The sequence below is a fragment of the Bombus affinis genome, chromosome 2 (assembly GCF_024516045.1).
Source record: "Bombus affinis isolate iyBomAffi1 chromosome 2, iyBomAffi1.2, whole genome shotgun sequence".
Lineage (NCBI taxonomy): Eukaryota > Metazoa > Arthropoda > Insecta > Hymenoptera > Apidae > Bombus > Bombus affinis.
In genome coordinates, this window is record NC_066345.1 from 4,807,451 (window position 1) to 4,825,615 (window position 18,165).

The 18,165-nt window shown below is 35.0% G+C and overlaps 1 protein-coding gene across 5 annotated transcripts in view; it reads right to left on the reverse strand.

Annotated features, from left to right (window-relative positions):
* The window catches only part of LOC126929014 (myc box-dependent-interacting protein 1), a 136,989-nt gene extending 119,148 nt beyond the window's left edge, over positions 1–17,841 (reverse strand). For 2 of the 5 annotated variants that reach the window (XM_050745000.1, XM_050744995.1), the window contains exon 1: positions 17,628–17,838. In XM_050745000.1, coding sequence (XP_050600957.1) covers positions 17,628–17,650 — 23 coding nt within the window. In that variant the 5' untranslated portion in view covers positions 17,651–17,838. Of the gene's footprint in view, positions 1–17,627 lie in introns of all 5 variants that reach the window. The other 3 variants (XM_050744998.1, XM_050744999.1, XM_050744997.1) reach the window with 3 other exon arrangements.
* Positions 17,842–18,165: the final 324 nt, after the last annotated feature.

Sequence of the window (18,165 nt, forward strand, 5' to 3'; positions counted from 1 at the left end):
GTTTATCGATTATTTAAACAATTATTTAGACAAAGTGTGGAATGCAGGAAAGATGCAAAAAGTACATCGAATAGCAAACGCAGGTATTCAAAAACTATGTATATTTTAATAATATCTATTGAAATATTCGGTTTATATAGGTGCAAGAAGAACAGTAGCTTTGATACTTCAAAACCAAATGACTAATACTACTTGCAACTGTTGCACCATATACCAGACACACCTAACAATTTCTACATTACATCATACACAAGTATAATTTAAAAGTGGTTATTATTACGTTGCATTCTATTTTTATATTATTTTATAAGTGCATAGATACTATATATATCACGCGTAAGAATAAGCATGTAGCACTGTGAACTTTTTAAATCTTTAATCAAAAGTTAATTGTTATTGAAAAAAATGAAAAATATGATGGATAATCTCTCGTTAATTTCCATCTAGTTTCTCGAATATGTTGAATAAGCCCAATAATATACATATGTACGTAAACATGAAGAATAGACTACGCACGAATATTACAAAAGTTTTCACCACCTAATTTGCTCAGAAATTGACTTTGGATTAGAAAAGAAGCGATGTTCTCTCAAAATTATCCGTTTCTCAATTTATTAGCTTCGAGTGTTTCCGATTGATCTAATAAAGAGCATAGCGTCAATAATAATAACAATAATAATATAATAATAAACGAATATAACAAAGAATTCAGAACGAACGATTTAGAAAATAATTATCTTTCCATCCCCGAGATCTCCCGCGTTTCTGGTATCAGGTGCAAATACATCTGTATATTGATGCAAGAAGTGGCAGTGTCATACTTTCGCAAAAATGACTCAGACCCGGTATTGACACTGTAAACAATCGTATAGACTACGTAAAAGAACAATTTCAAATTCTATCTAAAAACGACCATAATAACATTGTACACTGGAATGTGAAAATCTTTCATAAAATAAATTTGCTGCGAAAGATAGCGATGTCAACATAGCACGAAAAACAGCGCGCAACTTCTAATATCCCCTTTTTGCGTTAGGGAAGAGACGCGAAATATGAATGCGAGTTCCGCGTCAAAAATTATACGAACGTTAATCTTTTTACGTACGATATCGTTTAAACGCGTCATCTCAACTTCATAAATACTGGCAGTGGTACTTCTTGCGCGAAGCCGCAGAATGTACGTAATAAGAACCGATTTTTAAACAAGTATCTGGCCGCTGAATCGTGACGAGCAAGCAAAAGAAGAGGAGAGGAAAATTCCGCAGTGTCTACTCTCCGCGTTTCGACGAATAAATCGCTGTTTTTCTAGACGCGGTCTAAACTGGAAGTGCAGCAACAGCAGCAGCAGTAGCAGCAGCAGGTGATCTCGACCTGAATTTCCAACCTAATTGAACGAAACGAGGCGAGCGAGGATCACAATGGGGCGACGATGATTCGTTCCATTTCCGTTTCGTAGCGAATCAACGAAACGTCGTCTCTCTGTTCCCTCTCTCCTTCGTGTTCGCATCTTTCTCTCTCCCCTGTCTTCGTTCTGCCATTTATATTCCTGTCTTTCTTCATCCTACGTTTGTTCTGCTGTTTGCTACGAATCGGCCGGCCGGTCGGTTGGTTGCGTTTCGTATGCAACGGCTGTTGCACCGGCTGACAACGGCACTGCTGATCCTTCTCTGCCTTCGTGACTCGGGAAAGCTCCCGTTACAAAGCGCGCGCCGCAGGTACAAGGATATCAGACCGGTACCAGAAGATCCTGTTCTTCGGCTAGCTGGGACCAAACTGCATTTCCTGCTCGCGCAACCAGGTTACGAGATTGTTTCACGCTGCGCCGCGTCGCTTTGCTGGGGTCTTCGGCTGTACGAGCTCCGTTTACAATTCCCTGTGTGTTTTCTGTACCATTGGCCAGCGGTCGTTTTTATTTCCTATCCAGCATGCCGTGATTATAGTTATTTTATTTGACTCGTGGCTTGCAACCACAGCGCCTTCCATATCACCGAATTTTTTACCTCTATGGATACATATATTTGCGTTTACTTTTTGTATGATTGTTATTTCTTAACTTAACTGGCAATTTTTATTCCACATCCGATATCCCGTGGCTTCATCGTACAAATTTTGTTTTAATCGTTTCGCCACTCTAGGAATTTCTCTGTCTCCAAATCTTTCTCATTTTGCAAACACATTTCTCACATTCAGACTGTGTGTTAGCAATTGGAAGTTTTTATTCCGCGTCCAACATCCTGTAGCTCCATCGTACAAGCTTAGTTTTAATCGTTTCGTCACTCTAGGAATTTCTCTGTCTCCAAATCTTTTTCATTTTACTAATACATTTTTCACATACATTTTCCACTTTCAGACTGTGTGTTAATTTTTTGTTTATTTTTTGGGAGAGACGAGTTTTTTTAAGTTATTTATGTTGTTGGATCTTCTGTTGCAAAATAATTGTTTACAAATAAAATAATAGGTAATAACATAGGGTAAACGCTTCTAACATCGCTCAGTCCGTAACATTTCGAGAAAAAATGGTGACAGAAATCGGCCATGGATTAATACTGTTGTATAAACATACATAAAGGAACGTATTTTATGCGGTATGAGACAACACGAATAACGTCTTTCGTTTGACACTAATTTGATACAAAACTCTCTCTTACTCTTTACTTGAGAATAATTTCAAATTTGGTAGGCGATATTAGGTTCATTTACGATATTCGAAAATAACGTGATCTTGCTACGCTTTTTTGATTCGTGTTAAACTCAATCTTTCTTTCTGGTTGTTAAATTTTTGTAGTTTGGAAAAACTATAAACGAATCGTTGTTTGTACGAATGGCTTCCACTCTAAATGTACAGGGAAGTGTTTTTGAAACGATAAAATTTTCTGCTTGTTGAAGAAAGGATCGTCGTAGATACGATTTTGCACTTTAAGTGTATATTTACGTTTCTATAGAAACGTTAAAAATTTATAGGTTGCTAAAACATGAGTAAGAATCGTTCTGACTATTAGAACATACAAATTAGAGGATCAGCAAAGTTAAATAAAACGACTGTTACGTTTCAATTTCGATTCGAGTATGGAGTTGTATGGAAAAGTTAAGAAGCTTAATGACGTAAAACGAAGTACGTTACGGCATCGATTACCTGTCATTTAACAGGTTGAAACCGGCGTGAGCCACCGGTGGCCCACGGTCTGTGCTCCTATCTGGCGGCGTGGGCCATTTATGTTTCCAATTTCAATTTGTAAAAATGCGATTTAGCGAAGACTGGAATAAAAAGCAAAAACGTCGTTGGTGAAGGCGCGTACGAAGAAGCTTGAACGTGTTAACGAAAGCGCGGATTGTAAGAACACGGAATAATTGAGGCATTTCTATCATTGTTCAAGTTGTACATTACATAAGAATGTTTACAACGTTGATGGACGAAAGAAAATGTATGCGTAATTGGATATCAATGTAACTTTGGCATTACGCAGATTTCATTTCTTCGAAAATTTTGAAAATTGGAAAACTTTCTAAGAACAAGGAATACATAGATCATAATAATTTGCTACATTTTGAAAGAAGAATAACTTTAAAAAAAATGCACTGATTAAACGCTATAACGATACAACGAAAAGATATTAAAAAACCCAAAAGAAGATAATATTACGCCGACATATGTCGTTATCTTTGCATTCTAATTACTTTGAACGCGAAAAATAAATAGATTTTAATCGTCTGTTACAGATTTTTCTTGCTATGTCTAAACGCAACAGTTATCTCGACGCAACAAATTGTACGTAAGAAGAAGTCGATGAGACTCTCTTTCGTGTGACGTACACATTCAATTGCACAATAGCGCGGTTTATTTTTCTTAGGGAGACTCGTTAAATAAGCGGAGAAATACGCGGTACGTTGCAGATTTATTGCTGTGGCAAAATGAAAGAAAGAATACGCAAAACAAATCGACCAGAGTGCGTATATATTAGTCGTTGCACCTGTTCCTCGATTCGCAGACGACATGGTGTAGGTATCTGCAGCGTTCGATTCTTGGCACGATTTCAACGTTCCTTCTATCTTTTTTATACCTATGTCGAAACGTCAAGATCATTTCACAACAGGGACAGAAGGAACCTGCATGTATCTCGTGGAGGGACGCAGGGTCAGAATTTTAAATATTTACTACAACATACTTTCTCTGGTACTGTAACGTAGCTGGCAGCGAAGAACGAAGCGAGAACGTGAAGATGTTGAATTAACGAATTAATGAATGTCGAATAAAATGAAAAATAATTTGTATGTAGAAATTGGTCCGCAGCATTTTTCAGACACCTCGGACAATCACACAAAGAGTCTGACGAAAAAGTGTCTGCAACGAAAATTGATCAATTTCAAGCTTAAGATCGACTACGAATTGCGTTGTGAAGAACTTGAAACAGATTCTACTGCGATGAGAAGTTAAGGTCGCGGCTCTGTCTTTTTTAATGGAAGCAACGAGCTACTTGGATCTTAAAGTTTGAAAATTATTCATTTAAATTTAATTGGTTTAAGAGATATTTTAACTGTAACGTCGTAAAACTGATCGTATGGAAGACAGGAAAAGATAGCACAGTACTTTTCTGTTCTTACGTTTCCCTTGTGTCTCGAGAAACGACAAGTTTCACAACATTAAAGCTAAATCAGCTTATAAACAGATCATTTGCCGACCCATTTCCGAGCATTTCGATTAACCGAACTGATTCGCTGCTTGAACTCGTTCACCTACACCTGACCTCTCGTTATATGAACGAAGAACAGTAAGTAGCGGGGATAATTGTTGAAATCCTACTAGCAATTTTAGTCCAACTCAATTTTCGATCTATTGTACGAACTGCAATTACGTAAACTGTTTGACCTTCGACAAGTTCAGGCAAATGGATCTCTGTTATAGCTACGTGAATTGTGGAAAAATGTGCTTATTCGCGCAGTGCGTTTTACATTCAAAACGATATAGTGTTTTTCAAATGAACGATACACAATGAACGATGAATAATTAATGTACCGCGTGTAATTTTTAACTACAGACTACTAGCCTCTAGAAAAATTGAATTTGTGTTTCGTTGGCTTGCATATAGCGCACTCAAAATCTACCGAAGAATTTGGAAGGCTTCGACGTTCGAAAACCTTGAAAATTGTGAAGATTTTTATCGAAGAGGAAAGAAAATCTCGTGAAACACGCACTCAGTCTTCTTCTTTTGCCTCTTTCGCTTTACTTTACTTTTGTTTCTTTCTTAACTTTAGGAGGAGCGACCTATGGAAACGTACGAGTGGCCAAACGATTAAACAAATTATCGCCTTACATGGAAACAACATACTAAATCAATTATAGACAAAATACGGACAAAAACAAGACTGATGTACTGGCTAACTAGTAGAAACTTTGAACTCGGCATAGAAAATAAACTAAAAATCTACAAAACGATAATAAAACCAATTTGGACGTACGGAATACCACTATAGGGGACAGCAGCAATGAGCCACATAAATAAACTAGAGTCGCTACAATCGAAGATACTGAGAACAATGGTCAATGCCCTATGATATGTCAGAAACGAGGATATACAGAAAAACCTAAAAAAACCAAATGGTCAAAGAAGAAATCGTTAGGTACGCAGAAAAATACAAGGAAAGAACTACAACACGTGGAAACCAGTTGGCTGCTGAAGCGAGCAAAACTCTCATAGAAAGAAGACTAAAAAGAAAACACCCCACTGACCTGACTAAAGAAATAAAATAGTCAAACTCGAAGATGGTGTCCCGCTGAGGATAGCCATCCACATATTATTCAGCAATTAGGCTAACAAAATTTACCAAATGTCCAACTGGACAAATTGTAAAGTACAAATTAAATAATAAAAAAAAAAAAATTATCGCGTACGTAACACAATGATTAAAGCAAAGCTACTATACATAATCGGGCGTGCTGTAAGAAAATTAATTCCGCGTATTGATAGCGCTGTAAGCAATAAAATTCATAGGAACAATTAACAGATGCCTGGCTGAAACGAGGCAGACAAACGCGGCTGACGAAGCTGCCTGGGTGGAAAACGGTGTACCGTTAGGCCATCGAAAAACCAAGTGTCGGGGACTGTAATGGGTGGCCATAGGCTTGTCGGAAATACGAGGCATTTACGTGGAAAGCCAGTCGGTGAGAAGGCAGCTAAAGCATTACGTAACGTGTGTTCTCCATTTGCTAGCGCTTCGGCTCTCGGCGACCGCCTTTCCGCCTTTTTACTCGACCGGAAAGGACGATGGAATCGGGCGGCGGTTATTAATATCTGTAAGGTTCAACGTCATCGCGTATCACCGCGCTCGCGTGACGTTTGCACGCAACGCATATAGCCCGACCGGTGAATGATGTAAGAAGAAAACGTCGCCGCTTACGTATCATCGGCGTACGTTCGGCTCTAAACGTGGCGAGAAGAAGAAGAAAAGGACGAGGGAAAAGATGAGGAACGAAGAAAAGAAGGAGAGAGTGGAGGCAAAAAAGGGGGAAAAGAAGAAAAGACGCGCGGTGGAAGATGCGCGAGAAAGAAGAGGCGGCCTCTGCATTTATCGTCAGCCGTTCCGTATTTATACCGAGTTAACCAACTCGGCTGGACCCGGGCCAGCATCATCGCTTCTCCATTTTACGTTTTCCTCCCTTTGCGCTAGCTTGCACGGCCGACAGACAACCCTTCGAAGATAACAAGCTTCTATTGGGGATGCTAGTCGCCAAGCGAATGGCCATACGCTGTCCGAAATGAGAACAGTGGCGGACGAAAGAAAGTTTACAAAGTTTAGACGTTTGATAGAATATAAAAAGGCAGGAGAATTTGATGGGATGAGTTTGCATCCAGCAAGAGAAATGAATAAATAGAATACAAAGGTACAATGATACAAATGATACAAACTCAGCAATTTCAAATTCTCGACGAAAAGTCGAAAGGAGTATAAAATACAAAAAGACAGCGCAATTTTCTCAGATACATTTGTATTTAGTAAGAGAAGCGAATAAACAGAGTGTAAAGGGTGGACAGTATGAAGTGGTCAATTTCAAACTGCCATCAATGTGGAAGAAGAGTCGAAAAAAGATGTTTTGTTGCGCTTTAGCAATCGTTTTATGGCCATATGGGGAAATAATAATCATACAGCGTCACGCAGCTCAACAGCGAGCAGAAATCGTTAAAATATTTTGTCAAGGTAATTCGACGACCACCTTATGCAACCTACTACCTGCTTTAACCACAGTTAACTTCCTATGGGATTTTCTTAAAAGTAAATTGGAACCTGGTTTATTGGAACAGTTCGGGCAACAAGGGAATTTGCATAATCGAATAGTTCGCATAATAGAGGCTCACCAGCTATCGCCACCAGTTATATTACAAGTTCGGATACGAGAGACTGTTGTAACCGAGTCTGTTTAATTCGTCTCCACGATTACACGATCTTTGCTTTTATTACGATTTTTTATTCTTCTTAAAAATGAAATATTTTCTACTTTGTAACTGAATATTATACCATGTATAGATGTATGTATTAGACAATAAATATTCTGGAAAAATTACCTAAGAATAAAATATATCCGTGATCGTTACAGTATCCTTACAAAAAAATATATCACAGATCCTTACACGTTCGTATAAGAGCTCCACCTCAGTTCAAATAATAAGAGGCTCCCTTAGGAGTTCGTATATTCGAAGTTGGGTCTCAATTTGTTTGTAGAAACAAGGTGCGGATAAGCGAAGTTGCACTGTAAAGCGTACGACAATAAACCAAACACAATTAAACAACTAAAAGATGCTATTCGAGAAACGAACGTACCTTTGTGTCTGCAGTATATCTGCAATATCTTTCTGGTATTAGATATATTCTACAAACAATTTTCAAATAGAACTAAAAAAACTGTTGCTTTTTATTTTGTTTCAAGTTATTGACAATGGAAAAGATGTAGAATAGATGACTGCTACCAATATGATAGAAGCTTTTTAGTAGAAAAAATACTAAAATTCATAGGGTATTGTTCTTTTATCCGCCACTGTATTAGGACAGCTACTGATGTTTAGTAGAAATTCAATGAGTTTCGCTGCTTTTGGTTCCTGATTATTATATTATTATTTTATCTGTCGACTTTATTATTCGAGAGACTATTGCTCCGCAAACAATGGACACGAAAAGTATTTGAACGTTACTTAATTACATCCAAGTATATTAGAGATTTACTTAGCAGTATTTTTACGTGATTACAAAAATTTGAATGTTATAACGAAAAATAACGCGAAAGATGAAGGAGAAACCTGATGAAAAATCGCCTGATCGGGAAATGAGGATATGCGCAAATACGTTTTTGTATCCATTGTATCTGTTTGTAGTAGCGTTATCGAATTAATTGTTTTCTAAATGCATTAAAACACTTGTAACTAGTAAATTGGTATTGTCATAGGTATATCAAATCATCGAGTAGTATAATTCATTCGAATGGAAATTCTATTAGGTTGTCCGGAAAGTATGTTTCTTTCGCAAACGAGTTTCTTACGACAGTGAATCTTCATACAAACGTGAAACCAAGTCAAAATGTCGCGGTGTTTATCTCAACAGAACAAAATGGATCGTAATTCGAGGAAATAATATAAAACAAAAAACGTTATGCGACAATTATTTCCTGATAAAACGAAAGAAACTTTTCGGACAACCCAATAGATCGATAGATTTACTTTTGTTAGTCCTATTAAACCAAACGTGCGTTATCGAGAACTTGCTTAGCTTGAGTAAGTAGGAAATCGGATTTAATTTACGCAAAGACTGATGAATTTGGAAATAAACATTCTTCCCTTCTTCATTTCTGATTTCTCTTTCTTCTTCTAACAATAAATCGACTGCGTGATATTGAACAGTAATTTCTGTAATTGACTTAAGAAAATGAGTAGGGTAGGTATAATTCTAGAAAGTGAACGTCTATCATTTCAAAAATCATTATAGGTCTATCGCGGAGAAGATGCTATTAATTTCTCAACACAACGATACACTCGTGTAATTAATACTTTCTCGAGATTTTGATATAAGAAACAATTCGACCTGAGATGTTTTTGAAAAGAAAATTTCCTCCTAAACGATATTTCTATATTTTCCGTGATATGTTGCAACAGAGAAAAAAGCGAGCGGCATAATTTTTCGCCCAACGAACCGTTGCTTGCCGTTAAATTACGACAGTTGCGTCAATTAATTCGAATCTGTGCTTTCCATCGTGTGTGTGTCTGGCGACTGGAATTGGACTACGTCCAAACATATTGAAGGAAATTAAGGAACAGCAAGAATAAACCTGAGGGAAAGTTACGATAGCTGATACGATAATTTCTTGCCAACAAGATTCATCGGTAACAGGTGATTGAGAAACTTTGCCCGATTCCATAAAGATCTGCTAATTTTGAATGCACGTCAGAGCTATTAAAAGTAATTAAACTGTGTCAAATTAAATCACCACGTAGATAAATCGATCACGTTAAAGACAAATTTCCAGATACTTATTTTTATTGAAATATATATTTCTATAAATATTAGGCATATTTAACTTCTCTGCTACAAAATAGCGATAATAAAATATAATATATAATACGACGAAAATATAATAATACAAAAAATATCGAACGATTATTGGGAATTGCGAAAATCGAAGATGTCGAAGTGGTTTCGCAGTGAAACTGGCACGCAGTGGACAGAGAATGTGTAGAGAAAGTAAAATCAAATCCAAGCGAGAGAAATCCATAAAAATGTTTTATTTTGCTGAACGAGCGTTCCGACGATCGATATTGTTTATTTAATCATATGCAACTTGTAATTCAATTTGTCTCAAGACTCCTCAGGAGGAATATTTAATTTCGGTGAGACATTATCCTGTTGTTATTTATTTCATATTAATTGTTTATTATTTTCCTGTCGCGCTCTTTGTATCGCGATAAGAGTCTTCTTATGACGATTTTGCACAGAAAGACACGAAAATAGTCCAAGAGGTTGCACAGAAAATTGGGACCGCTTGTATAAAACATTACAAGTGTGAAGAAACGAGTCTTCAGGAGGAAAGGAAAACTCACGTATCAACGTAGATAACAAATTCATTAAAAAGTGAAGTGTATCTGTAGAAGAGACTGTATGTGCCAGCTCTTAGTTGCAAAGGAAATTTAATATCCCATTGATTCGTCTGTATGACACAGACAGAAGAAAAAAAAAACGAGTAACTAACATTTATTTGTATTTATATCTTTCTGTATAGAGACGATGTTGTGCCACCTTATTCTAAGATTGTTAACAGTTATTTGGAAAGAGAAATTCCACTTAAATTCTGTACTACGGTATTCTTATCGCTATGTAGGGCATTTTCCAATAAAAAATCTACATTTTTCAATGTTTGCACTTGCAGTGTTTCCTACAACCGCTTTTCGATTATGAAAACAAAGCGCAGACTGAATGGTGAAATTTAATCGCTAGGTTTCGTACGCATCGCGGCTTGGGTTTCAGGAAAATTGGAATATAACGGAACTGCAAAGGGTGAGGCAATGTCTTCGAAAGCTGCAAGCTCGTAGATATATTTGCCGGCAGTCACGAAGCAAAAGCGTCCGGGACACGGCGACGAGAATAGTAACTGGTAGGCGAAGTTGACACGATAGAAATCGTAGCCTAGGGAGAGACTTTGAGCATGGAGACTTCCGTCTCTCTACACTTTCATGCGATTCCCCCGGTATTTGTTGCTGAAACGCGCAGAATCATCGTACGGATACGTCCGTCCAAGGAAAAACAGTCAACTGCTGAATAAAAGAACTGAGACACCGAGAAAGTTTAATGCAGTCATTATTTACTTTCACGACTCGAAATCACTTTTATCGTCTACCATCCACCGATTCCCCTTAACTTTACGAACTGGATTGCTTCCAGTGAACAACACCTCGCGGAAATACTTAGCCGACCAATTTGCGGCTGCGAATGTTTCTTTGAATTTACCGGGGAATTCGATACAATTTTTCCGAACAGCTACAAATTTGATTTGTTTCGATTGTCGGACTATTTGAGTAAATTGTTTAATACAATACTATTGTCATTGTTTAATAAAATAGATATTACAAACACAAGTAATTATTTACATACTGTTGTGTTTAAATTATTTAGTAAGTATTTATTCAAATAGTTGTTTGAATAAATTGTTTGAATTCAGATAATTTCATTTAAATAATACGAATAATAAATTGCAATAATTATTCGCATATTGTTAGATGTACAAATACAACAAATAACTATTTGAATAAATATTTGTTAAATAATATGAATGAATAATTATTTGAATAGATTATTTGGATTTAAATAATTGATTAAAATAATTCAAATAATTATTCGCATATTATTAGATGTACAAATACAACAAATAACTATTTCAATAAATACTTGTTGAATAATATGGAAAAATAGTTATTTGAATAAATTATTTAAATTTAAATAATTGATTAAAATAATTCAAATAGTAAATTCATACAATTATTACATATAAAACATCAAATAACTATTTGAATAAATTTTTATTAAATAATTATTCGAATAAATTAGTTGAATTTAAATTTATCTACTAAAAACATATTAAAAAAATGATACTTTTACACGATGGAACTAGTTTCCCAACATGTAACGAAGATCACATCAAGATCAAAATTCAAATCTTAGAATTTATAGTTTCCAACTTGTAACACTTGCATCGACTACTTGTGGTAATATAATGTCCACCACATTATAAACTACTATACCAAATGCAATTCGCATTTGGTTAAAAATTCTAAATGTACCTGAAATCTAATATGTACCTGACGCATGGAATTTCTCTTTAAGTAAGGATCTCTTTGCGTGTTTATCTTTAATCTACGTGGGTATACTGTTGTGCAAACACTCTCAGCAGCTCATTATTTTCATATTTTCAAGGTACGGTTAGAAAATAAAGTGCATTGCTACGAACACAGCGAGAGAATAAACATGAAGAAAGATTTCGATGCTATCTATTGGTACTTCGTCCGACACGACCGGCTTATTTTGTAAAACCGATCAACAAGCGAAGGAACCGGAACCTTTCATCGCATAAATAAGACATAAATCAACGAAGTAGATCGATGTTCCGCGGATAATAAAATTATGTCCGAGATACTTTTTATTTCGCTAATAGCACACACGGTATTGAATAGGAAGAATGGATCGACGTTCGAACTGCAAATATTTAAACGATGATTCATCGACGAAAAAAATTCGCCTATAACATAAATATTATAAATATATAACAGAAATATAACAGAATATGCAATGACCCTCGAAATTATGTGAATACTTGTAAATATATCACGCTTGATTGGCGCCGTAACAAGCTACGCCTATCGCGATTACGTTGAAAATATTCGAAAGCGATTAAAAGATTACAAAAATATGAAACTTGCTAAAAAATTAGTATATATAATATTAGTGTGAGTAATGGTTTCAGACATATATATATATAATTAATTCCAAAGGTGATATCATAGTACTGCAATTTGCTAATGCAATGAATAATTGACTGCTCAAATACCTTGATCTGTTCGTAATAAATATCTTGTAATTTCATCCATTTGCAAATTCACTTCGCCAATATAATCGTGATAATCACGTTTCACTGCAGTGCTAATGAAATTGCAAAATCTTTCGTACAACATAAATAAATAAATCCGACATATCGAGAAAAGTTTCTACAAGTGTTTAAATAGCTTCGTATCAATTAAAATACCAATTACAACTAGACTGCGAATATTTATGCATTTTTTTGAAATTTTACGATGCAAGAATGTACGGAATGCACCTGCTATACGAAAATATATAACACATCCTTAGGAAAGGTACTCGTTACAATTTTTAATAACTAATATCCAACCTCCATCTAAATTCCATTTCCTTGCTCGTGTCTATGAAGATATAAATCTGCATAAAATTCCGCGCTCGAATTATATCAATTCACATTTACGTATTTTCAATCCTAATCGAAACTTCTTTCGTCGTACGATCGAAGATATTGGCTTGGCAACTAAGTGATTGCGGATTTTGTCAATACCATCTAATCACAAAATCCGCAATCACCTAGTTGCCAAGTCAATATTATGCGATTGCAGAACGCGATCGAGCTTACGAATTTCTACCGATTATTTGAAGTTCCACTGTCGTCCTTCGCAGGATCACGGATCACGTTCGACTCTCGTTTTTCCATCTTCGTTACAGACGACCAATCGTCCTCTCAGTTTCACCGGCAAATGCTAAGCTAAATTCCGATACAGTGCACGATACGCTGCATTTCTACAGCACGAGAAAAGGCGCAACATCGTTTGCTGTGTTAATGGTCTTTGGTTTCTAGTACATAGGAGCACTGGCTTTCCTCGCCTCGAGTGACTCGCTGAACTTTTTACGTGCGAGTGCCAATGCTCTCTCGATCGAATCTATCGTCCCTTCTTTCTTTGAAACATCGATCCCCGCTTATCTGGACAACTTTTTTTTTATTTACAAGTATTTTACAATCAATTATCGCATTGAGAATTTTGAGTAAGTTTCTCTAACGTGGCGCAGTGACATGGCTAATTATTTATAATAAGTTAATAAACTTATTAACTTATTATAGATAAGTATAATTTATAAATAATAATATTATAAATAAGTAAATATTACTTATTAGAAATATTTAATTGAATCTAGTGCTTAAGACTAACGGATAGTATTTTTTAGCCTGCGGATCTGGTCCGATGTATTAAGTAATTTAGTAATTAGGGGGTTTCGATGTTTGTTCACTCTTTTGATATATCTATTGTTACAATCTGTACAACTTTGTCGTATAAAAAAGCACCTAAGTTCGTCTGGTCATCGAGACCGCAAATTTCTCAATGTTCGCCCGAACGCATTTTATCAACGCCAGATTTTTCATAAAAATCTTAATGTCACGAACCTTTGACAATTACTCGTAAACGTAAACTGACACGACAAAATCCTGTTTAAAGACTTTAGGTTTTTAGACGATGATATTCTTGCTTTCAGTAGGTATAGCTTGGTTACTTTAGTTTATTACTGCTAGTACAGTATTAAATGTGAACGTATAATGACTTCGTATACAGCTAACGCGATGCTCAATTTTCTTTTAGAAAGATTTTGGAGTAGTTTATCAATGACCATAATGAAAATTTTGAAAATGACAAAAGCAATTCATATGGAGAGCAAAGTGACCTCGGGACTTTTAAATAGAAACCTGGAAAGTATATTACGTTTTGGTATTTTATTGTGATACGGTAAATTCAAATAGAAATTTCACTGTCGAGAAATGTTCGTATCTTTACTAGTCATTTACTTGGCAAATTATTACTTAGATGTTTATCGTTGAATATCACCGAATTCGAATAAAATAATTTTGTAACTTTATTGAATTTGAATAAAATTACTCTGCAACTTTACTCGAATATTTCGCTAACAATTTGACAATACGATAAGCTGTTTTCGTAACAAAGATAGTATGCTTTGTATTAAATAATAATATTCGTATGAATAAAATATTATTAATTGATGACACATCTGTGCATGAAGAAGCAGGTACAACGAGAAGAAATCCTTTCACGGAGCTTCCTCGAAGAATACGAAAAGTCTTAGAAAGGTTTCACGCAGAATACCTTGAAGAGCTACTTAACTTTAGAACGTTTTGACTGCTCGTTATCTAAAGGAGGAAGATAACCATATTTTCAGAAGAGACATTCGTCAACCTTCTCAATATGATCTTATCTAAAATCATCAAAACTCTCCAACGAGATCTATAGAAACTAAAAAGATCGGAAATTAAATAAATTCTCATTGCAAGTATTATAACTTATAATTAATTCTTTCAACGAAAGATATTTCTCGCTCGTCTTTAAATTTGTTTTCTTATCGTAAAACATTTTTCATACTCTAAAATCACCACGTCGTATAGTTTAAATAGTTGGTTATTAATTTTACCGACTATAAATTAAAAACCAATTGGCCATTCTCACTCGCTAAATCTCGTCGACTGACACAGATTTTTAAGTACAAGTTTTCGAATGGAAGCTCGATTTTCTCCTCTTTTTTTTCAATTGAAAACTACTCACTGATTCGGACGAGAATGGTAGCCCTAGCATGGCAATACTATAGACCGGTTTTACCAGATAAGTCTGTATAACCACCATCATGAAAGCAAGTTAAGACACCTACGAATTACACGGTCTTACGGTATATCGCAGGTAAATACCAATAGCGAGTTTTCCTTCGTTGAAAATCTGAACGCAAAACGAGCGCGCTTCCAAGGAATCAATGATCCTTGCAAGTTATGTACTTGCGTACTCTATATAATGACCCACTTCATCTCAACCTTTAAAGAACGCTGTTTCCTTATAAAGATGTTCTTAACGTGTTATGAAACAAAGTCACGTTAACGAGACGCTTCATTTGTTATTTCCTTTTAATTAATTTACGTTATTAAACTGTCACAGTTTAATAACGAATGGGAGTTGCCAAGAATTTGTTGAATAATTTTTCTACTATTTTTTTCCATCTAGATGCTACAATTATATGAAATTTGGAGAAATTGGAATGGAATAGAAAGATTGATTTAAAAACTTTACTTTGATTGGAAAAACAAAACAACGATTTAATTTATTTACTTTTATTTATTAACCAATTAAGTAGGATCAATAGATATTTTTGTACAGTAGTGTTTATACGTTTTCCTGGTAAATATAACAAATATGTTCTGTAACTTTTATTATATGTAGGAAATTTTTATTTATATTATTATAACTGTAGTGTACTATAATCTCCATTTATATTGTGTATAAAAAACGTTACAAGAAACTATGGTCTTAAAAAAAATTTTAGATTAAGTTCATATATCCATTATTTACTTTATACAATAATACAATTCGACCGTCAATTGTACACATAAATGTTATAAGGAAATCGTGAAAGGTTGATAAAATCTCTAAATGTATGACAATACAGGGAAGGTAAATACTGTTCAGACTAACGGTGTATGTGTTACGATCTTTCCCTATCGTCGACTAATTTCCAGGTCATTTTACATTGGGTCAATAACTCCTTATAATTTAATCAGGAAATTTCGATAAAACAGGCAAATAAGTTGAAAATAAGAGAAAACAAGTTGTTGAAAATTGTGATAACTGATAAATAAATCACAAATAAATGTGATAAATTTATCTTATTGAATCATTTCGCTGGAACAGCCAATATAATATTTATGTATATTTTACGTTACCTAAGTATACGAATATATTAATGAAACTTAAATTCAAAATAATTGATGGTAACACATCGCATAGATGAAACTTACACATCATTAACAAATATTTTTCCAAAGTTTAAATACGATGAATCCATTATACGAAAAGGTTACATTATATTCAACGATAATGGCAAGTCTATTAATGAAAAACTTTTTAAAAATGTTGGCTCAAGGTTTAAATTGTAAAATTTTAAGTGTTTCAATTTAGCAAGAATATACGATAACAGCAATACCTGAGTAATAAAAATTCTGTCCAATAGCGTTCAATACACGTTTTTAATACAAGCGTTACGTACTAACGTGTATCATGTAGTACCGTACAGTATTGTTAGATACAAACTGAACGAAACTAATGATATGTCACCCATTTTCTCCTAAAAAATAAAACGTACGAATAAAACAACTCTTGTCAGGTTATATAATATAAAACGTTGTAAAAATCACAACTCTACTGCTAATTGCGCAGAATACGTGCAAATAGATTTAATATATTTAATTTAATTATTTAACGTATAATATTATAAAAAGAATTCGGTACAATACACTGACGAAGTATATAGCGTATTATTACATTAACTCGATTTCTTGTAATTTCCAAGAACCGAAATATATGCTGACATGTGCATTATAATAATAGGATGTAAATAATTTTGAAAAAATACGTAACGGAAAAGAGATTTCAAAAACTAAGATTATATTCACTGGCGGGATTGTAGCTCATTCTATTTTAAGAAATTCGCAAGTTTGAAAATGTAAGCATTCGACAGAGAGTAAAATATTCGTGTCACGTGATAATCTACGGCTTACAATAACGTATTTCGCTGAATAGTGTGCGGACTAACACTGAAGATGCACCTGTAACATATGCATTACTACGCTGAACTAGGCCCAAGAGTTGCATAATTGTCATTTTAAATGAAACTCTGCTACATAACTCGTACATGTTTACCGCTTATATAAGTCACCTCTGTACGAGCGACAAGAAAATCCAACGAATTGTTACCGGCTTCTTCGCAGATTCGGATACAGCCTCTCTTACAATACATAAGTACACGTTGTCAGTGAGATGTCAAATTTTACAACCGAAATAGATTATCTGTGGGGTTATGAGGCTACACACTGGAACATTTAAATAGCAATATCCATTTTTTCAAACATGTTGAAACATAGAATATATAGCACCGAGGGTTGAAACGATTTGTAAAAGCACAATTTTGTTCGCAGCGTACAAAGGACTGACATGCTCTCCGAAGAAACCTGTTACGAACGTACAAATGTATGTATGTCTTTTCGTAGCACTTACCTTCTCCTTCGCTCTGCCTGCATGTTTTTGCACTGTTTTCGCAATCAACGCACCCTTACTTTCAGCCATTTTCTTCACGTTACTTAAAAAACGATGACTTTGTTACTTCTCTCCGCAAAACACTAATTTCAACTTCGAAACCGACGTTACTCGCTCCCACAACGAACCACAACCTAAACGCACGAACGGAAGCGCGGAGAAACACTGAAGACTCGACACGAAACTGCGCGCCGAGCATGAATTACCGTACTTTCACAGGGCGTCGCCTATTGGCAGCACCGTACATGCTCTCGCGTATTTTACCTGTTGATACAGTAGAACAAAGGTAAAGATAGATAAATGAAAAAAATCCAATAGAATTAAAATTCACTTGAAACTAATTGTAGGCTACTGAGTCGAAAAATTACTTTAAATATACATTAATTATACGATTGAAAACTTTAGTACGAACTTCTCAAATATTAATTTATTAATCTACCATCCAAATGGATTCTTAAGAATTATAAATTTTATATACGTATACTGTAACGATATAAGT